The 25590-nt window shown below is 32.6% G+C and overlaps 1 protein-coding gene across 9 annotated transcripts in view; it reads left to right on the plus strand.

Moving 5' to 3' along the window:
- Positions 1–25590, plus strand: part of SPEF2 (sperm flagellar 2) — a 235389-nt gene that overhangs the window by 107009 nt on the left and 102790 nt on the right. For 7 of the 9 annotated variants that reach the window (XM_051989705.1, XM_051989711.1, XM_051989718.1 and 4 more), the window contains 4 exons: positions 347–458; positions 9709–9866; positions 10435–10587; positions 15523–15594. In XM_051989705.1, coding sequence (XP_051845665.1) covers positions 347–458; positions 9709–9866; positions 10435–10587; positions 15523–15594 — 495 coding nt within the window. The remainder of the gene's footprint in view (positions 1–346; positions 459–9708; positions 9867–10434; positions 10588–15522; positions 15595–25590) is intronic. The other 2 variants (XM_051989729.1, XM_051989737.1) reach the window with 1 other exon arrangement.

The raw sequence follows: 25590 nt of genomic DNA on the forward strand, positions 1-25590 counted from the left end.
TTTTTTCGCTTTCCAAGGAAGTCTAATGCAGAAGTAGAATACAAGATAGAAGTCTTAGTTTAATGACTACCTTCCTTCAAGCCATGATTCCCTTACAACATCTCAAGTAGGTAAAAATCTGCCCTGCTTATCATAAATCTATATGTATATATGTGTATGTATGTGAATTAGGTACATATATAATATATAAATGTATGTATAAATATACATTAAAATGTTATCCATTTCTGCACAAGAACTGACCGGTATCAAATAAGCATTTGAGATAGGTATCCATTTGGGCAGGTAGAAATGCCAGGCATTTATAACTTTTTAATATTTCATAATGAAACAATTTTTTATACAGGAGAGAAAAGAACTTCCTTTGAAACATCCCATGGATTGGGCATGAGAAGTCCAGAATCATATCTTGAAGATCAAGAAAAGACTGAGCTATTGAGGGATCAGATACAGCACAGGTCTGTTTAACACTCATTTTTCCTTCTTTTATTTAGTATTGATTCAATACTTAGAAAATGAAGTTGCAGATACTTTGAAATTATCAAAACTTGGGAGAAAATGCATTGATTTAAGTATTTACTTTTTTAAAAATTCTACAACAAAAATGGGCTATTATCTGAAGAAATTCACCAACTCAAGGGGCATAGTTTCTCTGAGAGAATGAATATTCTGGCTCAAATTATTCTCTAGACCCTTAACCTTTAAAACATTATGATCTCCTACCAATGTGTTTGATTTTTACCTAATCACAGAGCACATAATTATATAATAAGCAAAGAAATTGATTAAATGGTATATTTTTAAAGTAGCAACATATATTGTTTTCTTGATTTTTTTTTCTTTCTCATTTTTTTCTCTTTTTGATCTGATTTTTCTTGTGCAGCATGATAAATGTGGAAATATGTGTAGAAGAACTGCACATGTTTAACCTATATTGGATTACTTGCTGTCAAGGGGAAGGGGTAAAAGGAGAGGAGGGAACACAAAGTTTTGCAAGAGGTGAATATTGAAAACTATTTTTGCATGTATATTGAAAATGAAAAGCTATTATTGAAAAATTTTAAAAATAAAATGGAAACCTAGCATTTCTCCTTTAAACATGGTGAATACATTTCCTACACATAGCATCAGTGGAAAAAGTATAGACATATGGACAGCTGCATGCATTAGAAAGTTATATGGATAAGGATTTCACAAAGGGAATATGTGGTCAAGGCATGAATATTATAGGAAACATGCTGCATTACTTGAAGGAGAATTTATGCCTCTCATACAATAGCACAGAAGATAACTTCTTTTTTTTCTAATTTGAAGAATTTTATTTTATTTTTATTATAGCTTTTTATTGACAAAACATATATATGAGTAATTTTTCAACACTGACCCTTGCAAAAACTTCTGTTCCAACTTTTCTCTTCCTTCCTTCCATCCCCTCCCCTAGATGGCAAGTAGTCCCTACATGTTAAATATGTTAAAGTATATGTTAAGCACAATGTATGTATACATATTTATACATTTGTCTTATACAAAAAAAATTGGGTTTATAAAGAAGGTAAAAATAACCTGGGAAGAAAAACAAAAATGCAAGCAAACAATAACAGAAAGAGTATAAATGCTACATTGTTGTGCACACTCATTTCCCAGTGTTCTTTCTCTGGGTTAGCTGGTTCTGTTCATTACTGATCAATTGGAACTGATTTGGATCCTCTCATTGTTGAATGTAGCCACTTCAATCAGAATTGCTCCTCATATGGTATTGTTGTTGAAGTGGATAATGATCTCCTGGTTCTGCTCATTTCACTTAGCATTAGTTCATGTAAGTCTCTTAAAGCTTCTCTGTATTCATCCTGCTGGTCATTTCTTATGGCACAATAATATTCCATAACATTCATATACCACAATTTACTCAGCCATTCTCCAATTGATGGGCATCCATTCAATTTCAAGTTCTAGCCACTACAAAAAGAGCTGCCACAAACATTTTTGCACATACAGTTCCCCTTCCCTTCTTTAATATCTTTTTGGGATATAAGCCCAATAGTAACAGTGCTGAATCAAAGGGTATGCACAGTTTGACAACTTTTTGAGAATAGTTCCAAATTGCTGTCCAGAATGGTTGGATCCATTCACAACTCTACCAACAATGCATCAGTGTCCCGGTTTTCCTGCATCCCCTCCAACATTCTTCATTATCTTTTCCTGTCATCCTAGGCAATCTGAGAGGTGTATGGTGGTATCTCAGAATTGTTTTAATTTTCATTTCTCTGATCAATAATGATTTGGAACGCCTTTTCATATGGGTAGAAATAGTTTCAATTTCATCATCTGAAAATTGTCTGTTCAATTCCTTTGCCCATTTAGCAATTGGAAAACAGCTTGATTTCTTATAAATTTGAGTCAGTTCTATGTATATTTTGAAAATGAGGCCTTTTATCACAACCTTTAACTGTAAAGATGTTTTACAAGTTTATTGCTTCCCTTCTAATCTTGCTTGCATTCATTTTATTTGTATAGAAGCTTTTTAAGTTGATATAATCAAAATTTTCTATTTTGTGATCAATAATGATCTCTAGTTCTTCTTTGGTCGCAAATTCCTTCCTCCTCCACTAGTCTGAGAGGTAAACTATCCTATGTTCCTCTTATTTATTTATAATCTCATTCTGTATTCCTAGATCATGAACCCATTTTGATTTTATCTTGGTATATGGTGTTAAGTGTGGCTCAATGCCCAACCCAATGAGTTTCTGCCATACTAATTTCTAATTTTCCCAGCAGTTTTTGTCAAATAGTGAATTCTTATTCCAAAAGTTGAGGTCTTTGGGTTTGTCAAACACTAGATTGGTATAATTATTGACTATTTTGTCCTCTGAACCTAACCTATTCAACAGATCAACTAGTCTGTTTCTTAGCCAATACCAAATGGCTTTGGAGACCGCTATTTTATAATAGAGTTTTTGATCAGGTACAGCTAAGCCACCTTCATTTGATTTTTTTTTCATTATTTCCCTTGAAATTCTTGATTTTTAGTTGTTCCTGATGAATTTTGTTGCTATTTTTTCTAGGTCATTAAAATACTTTCATGGGAGTCTGATTGGTATAGCACTAAATAAATAGATTAGTTTAAGTAGTATTGTCATCTTTATTATATTTGCTCGACCTATCCAAGAGCACTTAATATTTTTCCACTTGTTTAGATCTGACTTTATTTGTGTAGAAAGTGTTTTGTAGATTTGCTCATATAATTTCTGACTTTCCCTTGGCAGATATATTCCCAAATACTTTATACTATCACCAGTTATTTTAAATGGAATTTCTCTTTGTATCTCTTGCTGTTGAATTTTGTTAGTGATGTATAAAAATGCTGAGAATTTTATGTGGATTTATTTTGTATCCTGCAATTTTGCTAAAGTTGTGAATTATTTCTAATAGCTTTTAGTAGAATCTCTGGGGTTCTCTAAGTATATCATCATGTCATCTGTAAAGAGTGATAATTTGATTTCTTCATTACTTACTCTAATTCCTTTAATCTCTTTTTCATCTCTTATTGCCGAAGCTACCATTTCTAATACAATACTGAATAGTAATGGTGATAGTGGGCAACCTTGTTTCGCTCCTGATTTTATTGGGAATGGTTCCAGTTTATCACCATTATATATGACACTTACTGATAATTTTAAATAGATGCTACTGGCTATTTTAAGGAAAAGTCCATTTATTCCTATACTCTCTAGTGTTTTTAATAGGAATGGATATTGGATTTTATAAAATGCTTTTTCTGTATCTATTGACATTACCCTATGGTTTTTGTTATTTTGGTTATTGATATAGTCAATTATGTTATTAGTTTTCCTAATGTTGAACCAGCCCTACATTCCTGGTATAAATTCTACTTGGTTATGGTGTATTATCCTGGAGATGATTTTCTATAATCTTTTTATTATTATTTTATTTAAGATTTTTGCATCAATGTTCATTAGAAAGATTGGTCTACAAAGAAGAACTAGAGATCACTATTGACCACAAAATAGAAAATTTTGATTATATCAAATTGAAAAGTTTTTGTACAAACAAAACAAATGCAAACAAGATTATAAGGGAAACAATAAACTGGGAAAACATTTTTACAGTCAAAAGTTCTGATAAAAGCCTCATTTCCAAAATATATAGAGAACTGACTCTAATTTATAAGAAATCAAGCCATTCTCCAATTGATAAATGATCAAAGGATATGAACAGACAATTCTCAGATGAAGAAATTAAAATTATTTATAGCCATATGAAAATATGTCCAAATCATTATAATCAGAGAAATGCAAATTAAGACAACTCTGAGACCCCACTACACACCTGTCAGATTGGTTAGAATGACAGGGAAAGACAATGCGGAATGTTGGAGGGGATGTGGGAAAACAGGGACACTGATACATTGTTGGTGGAGTTGTGAACGAATCCAACCATTCTGGAGAGCAATTTGGAACTATGCCCAAAAAATTTTTCTTAGGTAGTTGATTAATAGCTTGTTTTGTTTCTTTTTCTAAAATGGGAGTATTTAACCAATTAATTTCTTCCTCTTAATTTGGACAACCTATATTTTTGAAAGTGTTCATCCATTTCATTTAAGTTATCAAATTTATTGGCATAAAGTTGGGCATAATAACTCCTAATTATTGCTCTAATTTCCTCTTCATTAGTGGAAAATTCTCCCTTTTCATTTTTAAGACTTAACAATTTGATTTTCCTCTTTCCTTTTTCTAATTAAATATATCAAGGGTTTATTTTATTGATTTTTTTCATAGAACCAACTCTTAGTTTTATTTATTAATTCAATAGTTTTTTTTTACTTTCAATTTTATTAATTTCTCCTTTTATTTTTAGAATTTGTAGTTTAGTGATTGATTGAGGAGGTTAATTTGCTTTTTTTCTAGTTTTTTTAGTTGCAAGCCTCTTTCTCTATTTTATGCAAGTAGGCCTCTAGAGATATAAAATTTCCCCTTATTACTGCTTTGGCTGGATCCTACATATTTTGGTATGTCGTCTCATTATTGTCATTCTCTTGGGTGAAATTATTAATTGTATCTATGATTTGCTGTTTCACCAATTCATTATTTAGGATGAGATTATTTAGTTTCCAATTACTTTTTAGTCTATTTTCCTCTGGCTTTTTATTGAATGTAATTTTATTGCATCATGATCTGAAAAGGAAGCATTTACTATTTCTGCCTTTCTGCATTTGAATTGGAGGTTTTTATGTCCTGATATATGGTCAATTTTTGTATAGGATCCATGGACTGCCAAAAAGAAAGTGTATTCCTTTCTGTTTCCATTTAGTTTTCTTCAAAGATCTATGATATCTAACTGTAATGTTCTTCTCTAAAATATATTATTCTCTGGGAAAAGGTTTCTTGGGGACTTCTGGGAGCAGCCTTTCTTTCAGTTCAGTGTAATCACCCCAAGTGCATCCAGGAATTGAAGTCCAAATCCTTTATTTTCTCCTTCAAAGTCTTGTCTCTTTTCCTGGGGCTTGGTTAGCTTTTATAGAGGCCTATCTCTCTCCTTGGTTCTCAGAGCTTAAGCTGCCTTCTCTGGCTTGTAAATCTCCTTGACTGAATCCTGGCTGAGGCTTAGAGCTTCTAGTGGGCTTCTGTTCTTTGCCACTGAGAGCTCTTCCTTATATATGCTCTCTTAAAGGTGTGAATCTTGTGGAATTATAGTAAGTACTAAGTACATGTAAATTAGAGAATTATTATCTCATCAAGTCCACTTACTTAGCACCTTGTAAGAATCCTAACATCTAACTTTTCTAGTGTTCTATTTATCTCTTTAACTTCTTTCTTATTTATATTATGATTTGATTTATCTAGTTCTGAAGAGTACAAGGTTGAGATCTCCCACAATTATAGTTTTGCAGTGCATTTCTTCTTACAGCTCTCTTAACTTCTTTAAGAATTTAGATGCTATACCACTTGGTGCATATATGTTTAGTATTTATATTGCTTCATTATCTTTGCTGCCCTTTAGCAAGATATGGTGCCCTTCCTTATCTCTTTTAATTAGATTTTTGCTATTGCTTGATCTGACATCAGGTTGACTACCCCTGCTTTTTCGACTTCACAGTAGTTGTGCTCCAGCCTTTTACCTTTATTTTGTATGTATCACCCTGCTTCAAGTGTGTTTCCTGTAAACAACATATTATGGGACTCTGGTTTTTAAGCCAGAAATCTGCTTTGGCTTTGTGGGAGAGTTTATCCCATTCACATTTATGGTTAAAATTTCTAATCCTCTATTTCCTGCCATCTTGTTAACACTAGATTATGCTTTTCTCTTTCCTTTTCTCCTTATTCCCTTCCCCAGTAGTAAACTTGTGAAAACCACTTGCCTCCACAGCCCTCCTTCTTTAGGATCCCTCCCTCCCTCCCCCTTAGAGTCCCTCCCCTTTTCTTAAACCTTTTCCTTTCAATTTCTGTATTCCCTTCTATTTATCCTACCCCTTCCCTTTTCATTTTACCCCTCCCACTTTTCAATGAGGTGGGAGAAAATTCTCTGTAAACCAGATATATCTAATATTTTCTTTTTGAGCCAATTCTGATGCGTGTAAGATTCACATTATGATCATCCTCATTCTTTCCCTCAGAAATAATAGGTTTCCTTTGCCATTTCATGAGATGTAGTACCTCCATTTTTCCCTTTTCCTAATATATTTTTCTTTCCACCTCTAGATCCTTTTTTATATTATAACAATAAATCAAATTATACATGTACTCTTTATGTATACCCATAACAGAAACACAGTTCTCAAGAGTTCTTTTTACTTTTTTATGCTTCTCTTGAGTGCTATATTTGGAGGTCAAACTTTTAGTTTAGCTCTAGCTTTTTTATCAGAAATAAATGGATTTCATCTATTTCATTGAATGGCCATCTTCTTCCCTGGAAGAAAATGCTCAGTTTGGCTAGATAAGTTAATTTTTTACTCATTTTTTTTTTAAGTTGAGGTCTGCCTTTACGGTGAGAGAGAGTTTCCAAGCAACTGCAGCTGCTGCTAGGTCAGTGCTGATTCACTCCTGGTGCTGGCTCTGCCAGGGGAAGTCAGCAATGCCCTGGGGCTCTGTGCTGGCATTTGTGGTCAGCTGCCCAGGCCTTACTGTTTCTCTCTTGCTTCTGATTAAAACAGACCTTCTCTGGTCCTCTTCCTCCCTTGAACTCTCTATCCCTGCCGAGGTCACACCACCACACTCAGATTGCTCTGCCCCAGGGCTGGCTCTGTCTGTGCTGGCATTTGTAGTCAGCTGTTTGTGCTTCACTGCCTCTCTCCCGTTTCTAATTGAAACAGATATTTTCTGATCTGTTTTCAATCTATAAAGGTTAAAACTGGATTAAGCAATCCAGTTTTCAATCTATAAAGGTTAGACTATAAGCCAATAATTGATACTTGCCAATAATTACCAAATCGCTACAGGGTTCAAAGTTCTACAGTTTTCTAATTCTAAATCTTTTCCATTTTCCTCTGTAGATAAGGGATAGAGAAAGTCAAAAAGACAAGTTAAGATTGAGATCTCTTGCTATTTTTCCTTAAACTACTCCACCTTTTTGTGCAAACATGGCCAACAAAAACTTGAACCCCCACAACCTTACAACAGTAACTTTTATATAAATTTGATATGTCATTCACTGAATTTTATATATAAATTTAAATTTAAATAAGTAGAAATTAAGTACTATTAAAGTTGTTCAATTCATGATATAGTGGATGCTTGCTAAGAAGTAAGAATATGCAAGGAAAATAATTGCATATCCATCAGACCAAACTGAAATTTCTTATATTTAGGATAATTTTCATTACATGAAATCAGAAAGATTTTGCACAAACAAAATCAATGCTGCCAAAATTAGAAGGAAAACCCAAAAAAAAAAAAAAAACTGGAAGAGGGAGAGATTTTAGCACATTTCTGTGATAAAAGCATCATTTCTTGAATACATAGGAAACTCAGTCAAACTTAAAAATAAGAGGTAACTGTTGACAAGTGATCAAAGGATATAAATAGTGGTTTTGAGATAAAAAAAAAACCTATGTATAGTCATTCAAAAATATCTAAATTGCTGTTAAATAGAGATATGCAGATTAAAACAGTTCTGAGATACCACCTCACACCTATCAGATTGGTTAATGTGACAAAAAAAAAAGGAAAATGACAAATGCTAGAGGAGAAGAGTAAAAGCAAGGGCATTAATGTATTATTGGTGGAGCTGTGAAACCTTCCAACCAGCCACTCTGAAGAACAATTTGAAACTGCTCAAAACGCTATAAAACTGTATGTGTCCTTTAATCCAGCAATACCACTACTAAATCTATATCTCAAAGAGAACAAAGAATAAAAAGGACTTATTGGGATAAGTGTGTGTGTGTGTATGTTTGTGTGTGTGTGTGTGTGTGTGTGTGTGTGTGTGTGTGTGTGTGTAGGAACTCTGTTTGTGGTGGGAAAGAAATGAAAATTGAGGGGCTATCCATAATTGGGGAATAGTTTGAACAAGTTGTGGTGTTGGATTATTGATAAAATACCATTAGGTTATAAGAAATGACGAGCAGGAATTTTTGGGGGGAAACCTGTCAAGACCAAATGATTTAATGATAAATGAAGCGAGCAGAACTAGGAGAACATTGTGCACTCTACTAACAATATTGACCTATTCTGATACAATTCCAGAAGTCATAATAAAAAATTCTGCTTCCCCGTCACAAGTGAGGAACTCTGAGTGCATATTGAAACATGCTTTTTTCTACTTTATTTTTCTAGCTTTTAACTTTTTTACAACATGGCTAACATGGAAAGATATTTTGCATGACTTCACATGTATAATTGATATCGTGTTGTCTGCCTTCTCAATGAATGAGGGATGGAGCTGGAGGAAGGGAGAGAATTTAGAACTAAAAAATTTTCTAAATGAATTCATTTTGAAGAAAAATCCCTCCCACTTATTTTACATAATTACTTATAGTATTTAAATGTTGTAAAATTTTTATTTAATTGGGATTTTGACTTCCTAAAATCAAGAGCTGTAGATGAAATCATTTAACAACATTCACTAGAGGAACCTGTAAGACTAAAGAGAATTAATTAGTCCACATAAGAATCATTTGAACTATATTGACTGTCCATTATCATGGAAAGAAAAAGATTCCCAGAATTGTTCCAACTTCTCAGTTTCAAGTAAACTGAGTCCATCTACATAGTAGCCCAATCAGAAAATCTGGAACTTCCCAGGTCCCCATTTACAACAAAACATTTAGCACCATATATTAAAAAGAGAACTGGATAGTTCTGACAAGCCTGATGGTCAGAGTAGAACTTAGTTTTCTGCCCATGGGTATAGAAAAAGTGTGTCATTTCTTTGGATTTTTATTTATCTATGAATAAAATGTTAAATCATGTTTGAAATGATGAAAAATTCTAACTGCACCTTTTCGATGTAAATCTTTCTCCAAAGCATAAAAAAGAAATATTTAATAATATCTTGACAATTTAAATGCATTGCTTCTAACTATGTTGATTGTGCATATATAAATAAAGATTGCTTTGTTGTGGGCATTTCTTTTTCAGGTTTAGCAATTTTATTAGTTCTCTTTCTACTTTACCCATTTTCTAATAAAAGGCTGAAAAATACAACTTACAGATTGCTCTACAAATTGATAACACTGATCTTTTGATGTTGCAGAATTCTGGGTTTCTTGGACAACTGGCCAGAATTGGAGAAATGGTTTTCAGAAAAACAAGACATTTTAATCAAAATCAATGCAGAAGTGGAAAAAAGGGCCTTAGCCACAAAAGTACAAGAGTATTTTATTGCTGAATTGAGGGAAAAAGAAGCTAAAGGTAACTGTCATGTTTAGGACATTATATTAGACCACAGGTGACTTATTAGAGCAAAGCATAATAAAACCATCATCTTATTATTTTTGGAAACTTTTGTGTGTCACTTAATGGAGCCTGAGATGCCAATAGCTTTTGTGACTAATATATCATACCCTAATAACCATTTCCATCTTGACACGTGTCCAAGACAGAGCTGGCATTGCCTTTGTCCCAACAAAATGTGACTTTGAAAAGTTGAAATCAATCAATCTCTTATTGATTCTTATAAAGCCATAAAGTGGGTGGGTGCTTTTTATCAACTCTCTTTGTCACAGTCCCAAGTCACCAAAATATAAGGAGACTAGTTTGAAGCCATTGATAAACTATATCCATCAGAAAGGATCTAGGGTCCATGAGACTCTCCACAGAGCCAAAGCCTATATATCCAACTCCATGGGAATTGCCACAATCTATCAGATTAGCAGATTCCCCGGTTCACTTTGACATATATGTTTGTAGTTGTTTAAGGTTGAATAATGTGCTCTTATACCACTTAATAAAAATGTTTTCTGTCTGTCCTTTTTTGAAGCTAAAAAGAAATTAGAAGAAGAAGAAGCTGAGAGGAAAAAAAAAGAAGAAGCCCTTTTGTCTGAACCTCCACCTCCACCTGCCCCTGAACCAGAGAAAGGAATGGAGACTGAAAAGGAGATAAAAGGGAAAGTTGGAAAAGGGAAAATTGCAGGTGACTTTTGAAATGACCTATAATCCTGATTTTTCATGTCTCATATTAGCTTTGGAAATAAATATAAATTACAGTAATAGCCCACTCACCAAAGCCATGCTTCTCATGCCTCAACCATCTGGGACAAAGCAAAGCCCATTTCATTCTTATTCAATTAAGCATGGAGATACTTCTTTGCTAACATAGGATTACATGTAAAATACAGCAGTTAACAAGAAACTGCAATGCAGACAGGGCAACCAGTACAAGAAGTGACCATTTACAAAGGGAGGAAACAAAAAGATGATAAATTGCAGAAAAATTCAAACAATCTATTCATTTGGGGATATTTAATGAAAATTCAAGCAGTGTTTTACAACTTAAGGAGGGCATCAATGTGTTATAGTGTGATATAATAACTGATGTTACTATAGACCTATATCAAGAAAAAAAGTCACATGATTTTAAGTCTAATGTTTAATCAGGTTGGGAACTGGTATATATTATAAAGATTTCTACCAAAATAGTTTTTAAAATTATTTTTGATGATTAAAAGTTTTCATAAACTTATAAATCTACTTTTATTCATCCATTAACCAATTATCTATTATGAATAGATTTCCAATATGTTTAAAGGGAATAAACTGAATGCTTCTTCTGCGGTTCATTTCCCACCTCTGACATTTACTACATGTACAACCATAAGCCAGTTACTTAATTTCTCTGAAACTCTGGCAATATAGACTTATTGATTGAGTTAGCATCTACGAGGAAGGGGAGGGTCTTCCCAGCTATGAAATCATAGATTGTGAACAAAATGGCATAATTTTAAAGAACTGTGATAAGCACCAGGTAGGTACAAGGATAATTAGCATATAAAGCATGCCTATATGGAATTTATAGCCTTACAGGAATACTCGTTTTCCAATGATGTTAGGTAAAGGAAGCATTAAATAATAAATAAATGAAATGTAGATCAAAGAATGGAACAGTTTTCACAGTTGTGGAAAGTCTCATTTGTTTTCTAGGTGATGAATATCTTTTACTGACAAGAAAGAGCAATAATCTGAAGTTTATTTTTCTTGTGGCATATGCAGTACTGATATTGATTCCAAATTGGGAGTATTATTCTGAGCAAAGGTCAAGCATATTCCATAATTTTCCTATGGGTTTGTATTTATCATACAGACATAAACGAAACTTTTTCCAGGTCAAGTTCTTAGAAAGCCTAATATAAGAGAATTGGTCTCTGAAATTTCAGATCCTAGTAGGGGAAAGCAAGATCTTATAATGGGGTATTCAGCTAGGTGTAAAAATGCAGCCACCTGGTGATTCCTTTAAGAATTACAAAGTAGTGCCTTGAGTGAATTAGAAATGAAACAGTGATCAAAAAACAAACATACAAACAAAAACAAACAAAATAAACAACAACAAAAAACCAATTGTCTGCATTCAGGTTGAACCTCAAATTAAAAGACAGTGGAAGAGATCCAATACGGGTCAATGTAAGTGGCTCTATGCAGCAGTCATTTAGTCTTAAGGAAGGGTCCAGTTCCCAATGAGAAGGGAAGAAATAAGAGAAGGCCATGAGAATCCTTTGGAATGGCCCCCAAAAAGTAGTAGACTTTTGGCATCATCTCCTTCTTTAGCTTGGTGAATTTTCCTGGAAGCTAAATTCCCCCACAATATTGCTTCTGCTTGGAGCCACTCTGGATCTTCTGGATCTTTTTCACTGGCTTGTAAAGGATACTTAGACTGCAGACAATCATTGCTTGGCCAATGGCATTGCTCTCTTTCACTGAAAGGGACTTTAATTCCCTGAAAAGACTTGTCTATATTTCATAAATGAATCACCAAGGCATGTCTTATTTTTACATTAGTTTAATACCCCATTTTGAGATTGTTTATGCTCTCTAACAGAGGCCTGGGTCTTCAGGCCAATTCTGTCACACTTGGAACTTTGGAATACTGAACTAAATTCAGAAATCATTTGCTCTCTAACTTCCTTATATTAGAATCAGCCACTGACCCACTGACTCAAAGTGAATAGATTATTCTATTTGACAGATCGTGGACATGTTTTGGCCTTATGCTTTCCTCAATATGAAAAATACCTTTTGACATTTTTTTCAAATTTGTTAAGATTGTTCAAATATAATACTAGATTTTTTTCAAATTTGTTTTCAAAATTTTTCAATTTTTTTCAAATTTGTTAAGGTTGTTCAAATATAATTCTAGATTTTTTTAACATGATAACTTCTAAAATCCTATTATACATAGCTATTTTTCACTTCTGTAATTTATATATGAGATAAATTCTTTGTTTTTTCCTAAAATAGTTATGTAGATTCAAATAAAAGACTTAAATTTAGTAATATTGAAATATGTTCTTTAAATTAGATTGGACCCTTATCTTAGATTGAGTAGTAAAACTTTTATCAATATGCCATTAAAGACAAATGAAATTTTTCTGGATTTGTATTAGACAAAAAGAAATAAGTCTCTTGAATGACATCCATGGAACATTTCAAATAAACAATGATCCTAAGGAAAATTTTACTCTCTAAACCTTTCTTAGAATCAGTGGCAACAAACAGAAGTCTTTGAAGTCTAGAAACAAGTAAATCAGGGTCATCTTGATTCTTTTCTTTCAACTCAAGAAAGCATAGCAATGTTTCCATCTACACCTTAAATAATTAAATAATTTTGTCATTCCCAAATTTTCCTCCAAACCTGGACTTCTGTCTAGCTCAAGATTGAAATCTTACCTGACATCAATGCCCACTAGAACCACCAGCTAACAGATTGTTGCCCAATTTTCAGAACTATTTAAGCAAATTCTTATGAAGGACTCAGAAAGCTCCTCAGATTATCAAATGTTAGCTAAACTTCTAACTAAATACAACAGAGAGTTTGTATCTGCAGGTCTGTGCAATGCTACTATTTGAGAGAGAAAGACACACACACACACTTACTTACACACACACACAACCATAGTATTCACTAAAATCCAAACTCTGATCATTTTCAATTCAGAAAAAAACGTTTTAATACTAAAAACTTATTACATAGGAAACTGGCAACTTATCCCCTCCCCAAAAGCAAACTCCAACCTATATGTCTATTCTTCAACCCAGATTCCCTCTGAAATCTTAGACATGGTGACCTGGTATTCACTAAAATGTCAGGTGAGAACAATGACTTCAAAATTTTTTGAAGTGTTAAGTTGCTGAAATGCATGATATTTTAAAGCAGTTTGGTTGTTTTATACATGTGTCACGAAACCTTTCTTTAGGTTTGGCTTTTAACTTGAACAATTTTTGGCCTCAGAGTTTAGAAATTCCTGAAAGTGTGTCAAGGTAATTTACATGATTTCTATGCATATATTCTAGAATAATATAAATGCATGTATACACATGTGTATGTACTATACACATATGCATATATTTTACTACCATATTCATTTGATGGATTTAAGCACTCCACAATTATTGATAAATAATGATCTTTCTTCACAATAAAGTAAGGATATTTGTATTGGAATAAAAAGTCACTATCAGCAAAACTTTAAAAATTAGCTTTTGTTGCACAAATTTGTTAAAGCTCATAGGCATGACCTCAACTTCTTCTCTCTTTCCAACTACCGTCTCCTACTAGCTTGGTAGGAATTGAGAAACGTTGCATAGCTATAGATTGAGGGCAATTATAACTTTTTAAACCTTATAATTGGAAGTAATATGTTTAGAGTAACTAAAGCTATAAATAAACAAGAGGCTACAGCTAGCTTACAACCTACACTTTCTTTGCTTTTATCAGAGACAATAGTACCTACACATTTGTCTAAGCCAACCAGAAACTAAGTGGTAATTCTCATTCTTTATAACATAATTCAGTCTTAAAGCATTAAAAGTTTGTTTGCAACCTTTAAAAACTGTACTCTTGAATTCTCTGAATTGCAGGAACAATAAATCTGTTATTGCTTCAAAGAGTGAGTGTACCTGTCTTTATTTTCTCTCTATTAAGGATAGGGCTAGTGGCCAGATCCTTAAAAAAAAAAAAAAAAATGAAAATGTTACTCTCCAAAGGCGTCATTGTGGGGAAGAGACATATGCACAAACATTTTCATGCAACAAAAAAAGTTTCCAAAAATAAACAGTAATTTTTTTGGATAGACTGATCTATAAATCCTATACCTTTATAATCTGATCTTTAAGTTTGTGTTGATGCCTAATCATTTAACAATTAATAATTTCACCTAGCCATTCTACTTACTAAGAGAGTAAATTTAATTGAGTACAACAGTGCTCAATATCAGTTATTTTGTTTTGTTTTTCTGTCAACTACTAGGTTCAAATTTTGATAGTAGCATGGTAGTCCAGTGTTTGTCAAATTATTGATTAGTAGAAATGGTAGATTATGAAAAAAAGAAACTAAACAACTAGAACATCAAATTACAATTTTAAATTTATTCTTCCTTTTTGGTAGTTCTTCCTTCTGAACTATATCCAAGCATTTTGTGTCAGTGCAAGGTTATTTATTCAAGCAAAACAAAATGGAAAAAATAGGTGGCATTATACAAATGACATAGTTATATTTTCTTCTACATAGAGAGTAAGTAACATTTGCTCAAATGACTTGATTATCATAAATGCTAAGATCTTCATGACAGCATATAGGTTTTTGAATTAAGAATAGATTCAAGGGAATCTAGAACTTAATTTGAAAGAATTCATATCACATCAATTAGAGTAGTCAGCTCCACCAAAAGTGTATATCAAAATTCTGGAGCAATATATCCATAAATCTTTTTCTTTTAATTTTCATTGCCATTGTAGTAGTATGTCAGTACCAACATTATAATAGGTTCAGTATGATAAGTGACATTTACAGTTTTGAAAATATAACAGGACATTTTAAAGACCTATCTGTGATACCTATGTATTGAATTTTATCTAGAAGCGGTTAAAAGAGAGTCTCCTCCTAAAGAAGGAAAAGGAAAGAAAGGTGAAACTTCTCCCAAAGAAAAAGGTACAGCAGTTAAACTTAGTTAAATTAGTTCTACATTTTATAAATATGTTAGTGAATAGATTTTTGGTGTTAGTTAACATTGTATTTCCCACACAGTTATGAATAGTAGGCAGATGTGAGAAAAAGTTTTAGCGTTCACCAGAGCTAACTCTTCCCAACTCATTCCTGAGATATATATTATTTTTTTAACAAGCTTTTAATTTTTCTCTCTCTCTTAACATGAAATTAAAAACGGGAGAGGGTAACAAGGAGGAAAACCCTTTCATCAACTATGCAAAATCAAAGGAAATAAATTCTCATATCTATAAGGCCTGTCTTATTAAGCAAAATTTAAGATGTATGTTTTTAATACTTGTAGTGTTGCAACAAAAGGATTAAAATTTGTAGTGCAGCTATAACTCCACAAAACCATTTTTAGTAGAGTGTTCTAAAATGCTGGTACACATTTGATGTCCCTTTTCCTAAGTAGCACTAATATAAAATAAATATAAACCTAATCCAGGAATCTTCTTAGCTTTTTTTTTTTTAAATCATGGATCCTTTCTGCAATCTGATGAAGCATATGAAACCCTTCTTGTGTATTTATAAAGTCATAAAATAAAAATACATAATATTACCAAAGAAATAAATCATATTGAAATACATACTAAAAATTTTAATAGAATAGATAAATCTTGGTTCTAATCCTATTTTTTCAATATTGCTAGCCAATTTTCCCAGCAATTTCTTTATTGAATAAATATTCCCATTGTGTTTTGTTACTTGGTACCTTGTTTTGTTTCCATTGTGTTATCAAATACTAGAAAGGGGTTCATTTACAAAGGGGGTAGGAGGGAAAAGCATCTTTATAACTTTCAATTGTGCTGTGAATTCCACATATGATATGTGGCTATAAAGTGCTGAGAATGATTTCTACAAATTCCACAAAGCATCTGTTTCCACAGTAGATGTCAGAACTGTGATTTGAAACCAGGCTTCTAGATTCTAGGAGTTCACAGGAGAAAACTGTAAAAATTTAGATAAGGATCTGAGCTACTGTGTGTATTTTTGTTGGTTTTGGTTTTGGGTTTTTTTTTTTTTTTTTTGCATTGTCTCTGGAAAAGACATTTAGTAAGCAAAACATACAAAAGTAAGATTGAAAGATAAGAGTTTAAATACTGAAGAAGAGAAAAAATTAGATTACTTAAAAGTACTTAACTTGGAATGGCCAATCTTTGCCCCAAGAAAACTGATAAATGAGGCACAAATGAGGCTTTCCTTTTAGTAAATAGGTTGGAACTATGGATGTTCATATAAAAAGTCAACAGAGGCCATGTGTGCATAAATTATACAGATATATACATATATGATGAAGTACATACATATGCATATATGAACACATATATACATATGCTTTTGACTTTTTTTTATCTTGTGGACTCTTAAAACAAAATTGCTTTGACTGCTTATGGATCATGTCTAAGGAAGCCCTGTAGTCTTGATGCTCTCAGCTGATTCATCTACAAAAAGACATTCGAATAACTTCCTTACTGCCATGGAAAGTCCAATTCAATTTAACCTTTTGGATGAGTCTTTAATGAACACCATTTGTGTGTGTGTGTGTGTGTGTGTGTGTGTGTGTGTGTGTGTGTGTATTTCACTATTTTAGATCTCATATTGATATTGATAATCAGAGAAGCATTGAAACAAGTTATCTCTGTCTTTTCAATTATTTAGGAACCTTATATGACTTTAACATTGGTATAAAAAACAACCTATTGGGGAAGCACTTTCAAGACTATTTTGCATTATTGAGCTAAATACTTTTGGGGAGGATTAATATGGTCTTTTTTGGTTATTTTTGTAATTCATCTTTTCTCATTGCCATAGCTAACATTTTTAGGTTTCAAAATGAAAGTAAAAATAAGTTATCTGTTCCAGTTAAAAGGTGTTATTGTTTTGTTATCACAATAATTTTATTTGGGCTCTTAAATGCTTTTAATTATGGTAAGAAAACAACCTTATGTTCCCACGCTTTTTAAAATGTTTAAACATGAAACCACATTATAATTTATTATTAAGTTTCTGAATTTATTTATATCATCATTTGGTTCTTGTTATGTTTATCATTATTCTTGTCTTAGTTCTTATGTTTATCATTGCTATATAAAGGGGCCATTTGGCTTAGTAAGTAGAATGCTATTATCAGAGTCAGATCTCAAGACCTCAAGCCTCAAACTCTGACCTTGTTGCTTCTGTGAACCTGAGTACTTCTTAGTGGTATCAGTAATATCTAAAGTAATATTTTCAATTGAGGAATAGCTGATAATTAGAATTAGTAGATAGGTTTTCCTCATTAGTAACCTACATGGGTGAAATTAAAGGTCTAAAACCTCCTCTTCTATCCCTAGCCTAAATAAAATTAATAAATTTTTCTAATACTGAACCATTTCCATTCCTGATAAGCCTAATGTGATCTTAATTTATATTTAGCATAATTTTATTATCTTTGTATACCTTTTCTGTAATTTTAAAAAATAATAATTCTCTTTGGTTTTATTCATTATTTTATATTTCTCATGAGAAAAAGTTAGACATCTTCCTCTGTTTTTGAAAATAGCTTATTTGATATAGAAGTTATTTAAATGTTTAGTAGTACTCTCTACTGAATCCATTTGATTCTTTTGGTAATTTTCTCTCATTATTAACATGCTTTTATTTATTTGATTAAATAATTGTCAATAACATATTAAAAATAACATTTATTTTATGAAAATTCATCTTTCTTGAGAAGGCACCCCTCTTTGAAGTGGGTTATATATGTGAAGTTGTACAAAACTTATTTCCATATTAGCCATATTGCAAGAGAAAGCACAGAGCAAAAAAAAAAAAAAAAAAAGAGGACAGTTTTAAAACTTTGCTTAAGTCTGCAGAATAAAAATTTCAAGAAGTGACAGTTTATTGAGGGAAGGGACAAAGGAATTATGAAAAGCAGGCAGAAAAATTCCAACAACCTAATCATTTGGGAATATTTAATGAAAATGTAAGCAGTGCTTCACAACTTTATGTGGGCATCAATATATTATGTGGTTCATAAATGGTTTCAATCATGCTCAATTCTTTATGTTTCCATATTTGGGTTTTCTTAGGAAGATATTAAAATAGTTTACCACTTCCTTGTGCAATTATTTTTACAGACTAGGAAACTGAAGTAAACAGAGACAAATGGCTTACCCAGGGATACATAGCTAGTGCCTGAGGCTGAATTTGAATTCAAGAAGGTGACTCTTTCTGACTCTAGTCCTGACATTCTATCTATCATGCTACCTAGATGCCCCCAGTGGGTTATAAACTTGTACAATAACTGATATTTTTCATCACTAGTTATCAAGGGAAAGAAAAATTACAATATCTTTAATATTTAATAAGATAGGAAGTGATATATTAGTGTGTGGGAAAAGGTGAAGAACTTACAGATTCTTTTTTTTTTTGATTTTTATTTAATAATTACTTTATATTGACAGAATCCATGCCAGGGTAATTTTTTTTACAACATTATCCCTTGCACTCGTTTCTGTTCCGATTTTTTTTCCCCTCCCTCTCTCCACCCCCTCCCCTAGATGGCAAGCAGTCCTTTATATGTTGGATATGTTGCAGTATATCCTAGATACAATATATGTTTGCAGAACCGAACAGTTCTCTTGTTGCACAGGGAGAATTGGATTCAGAAGGTATAAATAACCCGAGAAGAAAAACAAAAATGCAGATAGTTCACATTCGTTTCCCAGTGTTCTTTCTTTGGGTGTAGCTGCTTTTGTCCGTCATTTATCAATTGCAACTCAGTTAGGTCTCTTTGTCAAAGAAATCCACTTCCATCAGAATACATCCTCATACAATATCGTTGTTGAAGTGTATAATGATCTCCTGGTTCTGCTCATTTCACTTAGCATCAGATCATGTAAGTCTCTCCAAGCCTCTCTGTATTCATCCTGCTGGTCATTTCTTACAGAACAATAATATTCCATAACATTCATATACCACAATTTACCCAGCCATTCTCCAATTGATGGGCATCCATTCACTTTCCAGTTTCTAGCCACTACAAACAGGGCTGCCACAAACATTTTGGCACATACAGGTCCCTTTCCCTTCTTTAGTATCTCTTTGGAATATAAGCCCAATAGAAACACTGCTGGATCAAAGGGTATGCACAATTTGATAATTTTTTGGGCATAATTCCAGATTGCTCTCCAGAATGGTTGGATTCGTTCACAACTCCACCAACAATGCATCAGTGTCCCAGTTTTCCCGCATCCCCTCCAACATTCATCATTATTTTTTCCTGTCATCTTAGCCAATCTGACAGGTGTGTAGTGGTATCTCAGAGTTGTCTTAATTTGCATTTCTCTGATCAATAATGATTTGGAACACTCTTTCATATGAGTGGTAATAGTTTCAATCTCATCCTCTGAAAATTGTCTGTTCATATCCTTTGACCATTTATCAATTGGAGAATGGCTTGATTTCTTATAAATTTGAATCAGTTCTCTATATATTTTGGAAATGAGGCCTTTATCAGAACCTTTAACTGTGAAGATGTTTTCCCAGTTTGTTGCTTCCCTTCAAATCTTGTTTGCATTAATTTTGTTTGTACAAAGGCTTTTTAATTTGATGTAATCAAAATTTTCTATTTTGTGATCGGTAATGGTCTCTAGTTCATCTTTGGTCACAAATTTCTTTCTCCTCCACAAGTCTGAGAGATAAACTATCCTATGTTCCTCTAATTTATTTATAATCTTGTTCTTTATGCCTAGGTCATGGACCCATTTTGATCTTATCTTGGTATATGGTGTTAAGTGTGGGTCCATGCCTAATTTCTGCCATACTAATTTCCAATTATCCCAGCAGTTTTTATCAAATAATGAATTCTTTTCCCAGAAGTTAGGGGCTTTGGGTTTGTCAAACACTAGATTGCTATAGTTGACTATTCTGTCTTATGAACCTAACCTTTTCCACTGATCCACTAATCTATTTCTTAGCCAATACCAGAACTTACAGATTCTAAAGTAGATCAAGCCTATAGGCCTCAGTTTCAGCTCTGGAGTTACGTGAATTTAGATAGAGTCTGAACTACATTCCATTATGCAACAAAGGGATTATGGGCGAAGAAGCTGTATATCACCTTGTCTACTACATTCCACTGACCAACTATGGGAACAGTAGATTATGTGATCAATCACAACATATAGAGAGTGGGATTTTGGAGATTCTTTATCTGAAATGTATAAAAGCTGTCAGCATTTTCAAGGCTCTGGCCCTATCCTGCTGTGAAATTTGGCTCATGGAACAGGATGGGGTCCGCTTCTCGAGGTTCTAATAAATAATTCTGCTTTCTATGAATGATCTCAGTAGTAGTCACTTTGGGTAGGTCTTTTTGTCCCAAACATTAGAAACATTACTACCAAAATGGTTTTTAAAATTATTTTTGTTGCTTAAAGATTTCAGTATATTTAAAAAGCCACTTTTATTCATCCTTTAACCAATGTCTTTATTATGAATCAATTCCTAATGTGTTTAAAGAGAGGCAGGTTCAACTCCCACTTCTGACATTTACTAGATGTGTAACCATAGGCCAGTTGTTTAATCTCACTGAATTTCTGACAATATTTCAAGACTTACTGAGTTTTGAGTTAGTATCTGCTTTGGACTAGAGGGTCTTCACATCAGTGCAATCACAGATTGTAAACAAAATGGCAAAATATTCTTTTAAATTAAAGAACTGTGATAAGCACCAGGAAGGCACAAAAGTAATTAACAATATTTCTCCACATGGGTATCTAAGTGGTTGAAGTGCCAGAACTGTAATCAGGAGGGTTTGTCTTACCAAATTCCAATCCAGCCACTCACTCAGCCACTCACTTGTGACTCTAGGTAAGTCACTTACATCTGTTTGCCTCAATTTTCTCTTTGGTAAAATGAACTGGAGAAAGAAATGTCATACCATTCAGGTATCATTGCCCAAAACAACAAACAAATAACAAAAGATGACTAAAAAATAACTGAATAATAACCTTTTCATATAAAATTTATGGTCTTTTATGGAATATTCATTCTCTAATGATGTCAAATATATGAAGCATAGTAATAAAAAGATAAAATGTAAAGTCAGAAGAAGAAATAGTTACATCTGAAATCACAATTGCTTCTATTCAGAGACTCATTTGTTTTCCAGGTCCTAAATGTCTTTTAATTAAAAAAAAAAAAAAAAGAACAATTTTCTAGTACTATATGCAATATTAATATTTATGATTCTGAATTGAGGATATTATTCTATGTCAGTGCACTCCATAAAAGTTAAGCATATTCCATGATTTTCTTATGGGTTTTTTATTTATGATACAGACACAAACAAATTCTTCCCAGATCAAGTCCTTAGAAAGACTAATATAAGAAAGTTGACCTCTGAAAGTCCAGGTCCTAATTGCAGAAAGCAAGGATCCCATAATGGGATATCCAGCTGCCTATAAAAATGGAGCCATCTATGAATTACAAAGCAGTGCCTTGAGTGAATTAGAAAGGTTGACCTGGTCTTCTATCTCTTTGAGGACTTGTCAGAATTTGTTGTGATCCATGTAGTTAAAGGCGATACAGTAATCAATAAAGTAGAAGTAGATGTTTTTTTTTTCCTGGATTTTTTCATAATTCAACAAATGTTGAATCTGATCTCTAGTATCCCTGCCTTTACAAACTTAGCTTGCACTTCTGGTTATTCTCAGTTTACATACTGCTGAAGCCTACTTTGCAGAAAAGAATCTTGCTGACATGGGAATTGAGCAGAATTGTTCAGTAACTTGAATATTTTTTGGAAATGTATTTCTTTAGGCTTGAGATATGAACTGGTATTTTCCAATCCAGTGGTAAAGATGAATTTTCCAAATGTACTGCCATATTGAGTATATCTTAATCATTTTGTCTTTTAGGAATTTAAATAACTCAACTGGAATTATATCATCTCCACTAGCCTTATTGTTAGCAATATTTTCTAAGACCCCACTTGACCTCATTCTTGAGATTGTATGACTAGATCAGTAACCATGGCATTGTGGTTATCAGGGATGTTAAGATATATGTTATATAACAGTCATCTATATTGTACAATTCTTCTGTGTATTCTTGTCAACTCCTCTTAATCTTCTACTTCTGTTAAATCCCTACCATTTTGTTTTTTATGATGCCCATTTTTACATGAAATAGTTCCTTGATATTTCTAATTTTCTTGAAGAGCTCTCTTATCTTTCTCATTCTATTATTTTTATTTATTTCTTTATATTGCTTCATTAAGAAAACATTTTTCCTATTCTTTGGGATTCTACATTTTGCATTTCTCTTTTTCCTTTTCTTCTTTCTTCAACTATTAGTAAAATCTAATCAAATAACCATTTTACTTTTTTCTATCTTTTTTCTTTGAGATTTTTTTTGTTGTTCTCTCTAATACAATATTGCAAACCTCTGTGAATAGTTCTTCAGGCATTTTATCTACCACATCTAATCCCTGGATTCATCACTATCACTTCATAAGGAATAGTTATACCTATATCATCTTATGGTTTCCCCAACTTTTTAAATCTGAATTTTGTAAAGAGAAATTCATGGTTTCACTCCAATCACCTTTCAGTCTAGTTTTAACTGACTGCAAAAAGCTTCTGAACTTTTTACAGTAAAGTATATAATCAATCTGATTTTGATATTGACCATTTAGTGATAACAATGTATAGGGTCACCTTTTAGGTTGATGAAAAAAATGTTTGCTATAAGTGATCTTGACAAAACTTTTATTAGTCTTTTCTGTTTCATGTTTTTTTTTTTTTATTCCAAGGTCAAACGTGCTTGTCACCAAAATTATCTTTTGGTTTCCTACTTTCTCATTCTAATCATTTATGATGAATGTGACATCCTTTTTTCGTGTTTTGGTATTATTTATAGAAGATATTGTAGGTCTTCATAGACCTCAGCAACATTGACATCTCTAGCCAATAGACTTGTATAACTGTGTTGTTGAATGGTTTACCTTGGATATGAATAGATACCATACCTTCCTTGTTATGATTGTTCCCCAATAATGCTTTTTTATTGGTTCTAAGAACTATTCTATTTCTTCTAAGAGATTCTGTCCCACAGTAGTATATGCAAAAAGTAAAATCACTCATTTCCATCCATTGCTGATATATAACCATGTTAATATATAACCTTTCCATTCATGTTTGGCAACATCCACCTTGCTTTGATTCATAGATCTTACATTCCCAGGTTCCTGTGCAATATTGATCTTATTGGACTTTCCTTTTTGTCTTTCACACATGACACATTCACAGCTTAGTTTTCTTTTTTTCTATGTCCCAGCTACTTTGTAGAGGCATTTATAGCTATGAATCGTAGATTTGATATCTTCTAAGGAACTCATCTTTTAAGGATTATATGTTTTATCATTTTGATACTATCCATGGGATTGTCTAGGCAAAGATACTGGAATGGTTTGCTATATCCTTCTCCAGCTCATTTTACAGGTGAAAGAAACTGAGGCAAACAGGATTAAGTAATTTTTGTCCAGGATCACAGAGGTTGTAAGTGTCTGGATTAGATTTGAACTCAGGAGGATGTCTCCTTCCCTGATTTGAGGGCCAGCATTCCATCCACTACACCACCTAGCTGTGCCTGTTACTATAAATAAAGGTAAAAATATGATCTCTTTCCTCACTGAATTCAAATTCTAAGAGAAATAAATATTAAGATTTTGTTTTCTAGATCATTGACTCAAGAAATATATAGATATCATATATATATATATATATATATATATATATGAAAAATGTCAATAGTATTCACTAAAGTCCAAATCTAACATAAACTTTGGTCATTTCAGTTCAGAAAAAGTTTTAATACTAAAAAGTTACTTTAAAAAAAGAAGAAATTCCTAAATAGAATTCTGGCAACTCAGCCCCTCCAAAAAAGCAAAGTCTGTTCTGAAGTTTTAAGCATAATGACCTTGTGTTCACTGAAATGATGTCAGGAGCACAATGACTTGGTAATTTTTTTGAAGTGGTAAACTATTGAAACGCATGATAATTAAAGCAATTTAAGTGTTTGTATGTGTGTCACAAAACATATCTTTATGTTTGAGTTTTAGCTTGGACAGTTGTATACTACACAACATTTATTCTGACTTACAGAGTAAATCTCCCTTGAAATTCCTGAACATGTGACAAGATAATATCTGTGATCATATGATTCCTACAAATACATGTATAAGCAACAATAAAGTTTCCAGAAGTAAGCAATAATTCTTTAGGTAGACTGATCTAAATCTTTATTCTTTGGCCCAATATCTTTGTAATCTGGCCCTTAAGTATTTATGTATTGTTGCCTAATCACTTAATCATAATTTTCACCCAGCCCTTCTACATGCTAAGAATCTTAGAACCAGGGCAACTAGATAGTACAGTGGGTAGAGCCTCTATCCTGGAATCAGAAGAACATGAGTTCAAATCTGCCCTCAGACATCTAACACTTTATAGTTATCTGAGCCTGGGTAAGTTGCTTAACTTAAAGTACCTTAAAGAAGAAGAATTTTATGACAGGACTCAATGTTTCATTTCCTAACTAAAATATGAATTAAAGTGCATGGCTTTTTGGGGAATTAGTCAAATTCTTCATTAATAAAGATGGTAGATTTTTGGGGGAAGGAACTAAATATTTAGGGCCTCCTAAAAAAACATCAAATTTAACTTATTCTTCCTTTTTATTGTTTGTTGATTTTTCCTACTGAACTACATTCAAGCCTTTGATGTCATCACAAGGTTATTTAGACAATGAAAATAAAATGGAAAAATTGGTGCCATTAGATAAATAACAAATCTATTTCCTTCGACATGGAGTTACATTTACTCAAATGACATGGTTATCATTCATACTATAGGTTCAACTCTCAGTGATAGCATAGGGATCTTTTACCCTGGAATG

This window comes from Antechinus flavipes, chromosome 1 (genome assembly GCF_016432865.1).
Source record: "Antechinus flavipes isolate AdamAnt ecotype Samford, QLD, Australia chromosome 1, AdamAnt_v2, whole genome shotgun sequence".
NCBI lineage: Eukaryota > Metazoa > Chordata > Mammalia > Dasyuromorphia > Dasyuridae > Antechinus > Antechinus flavipes.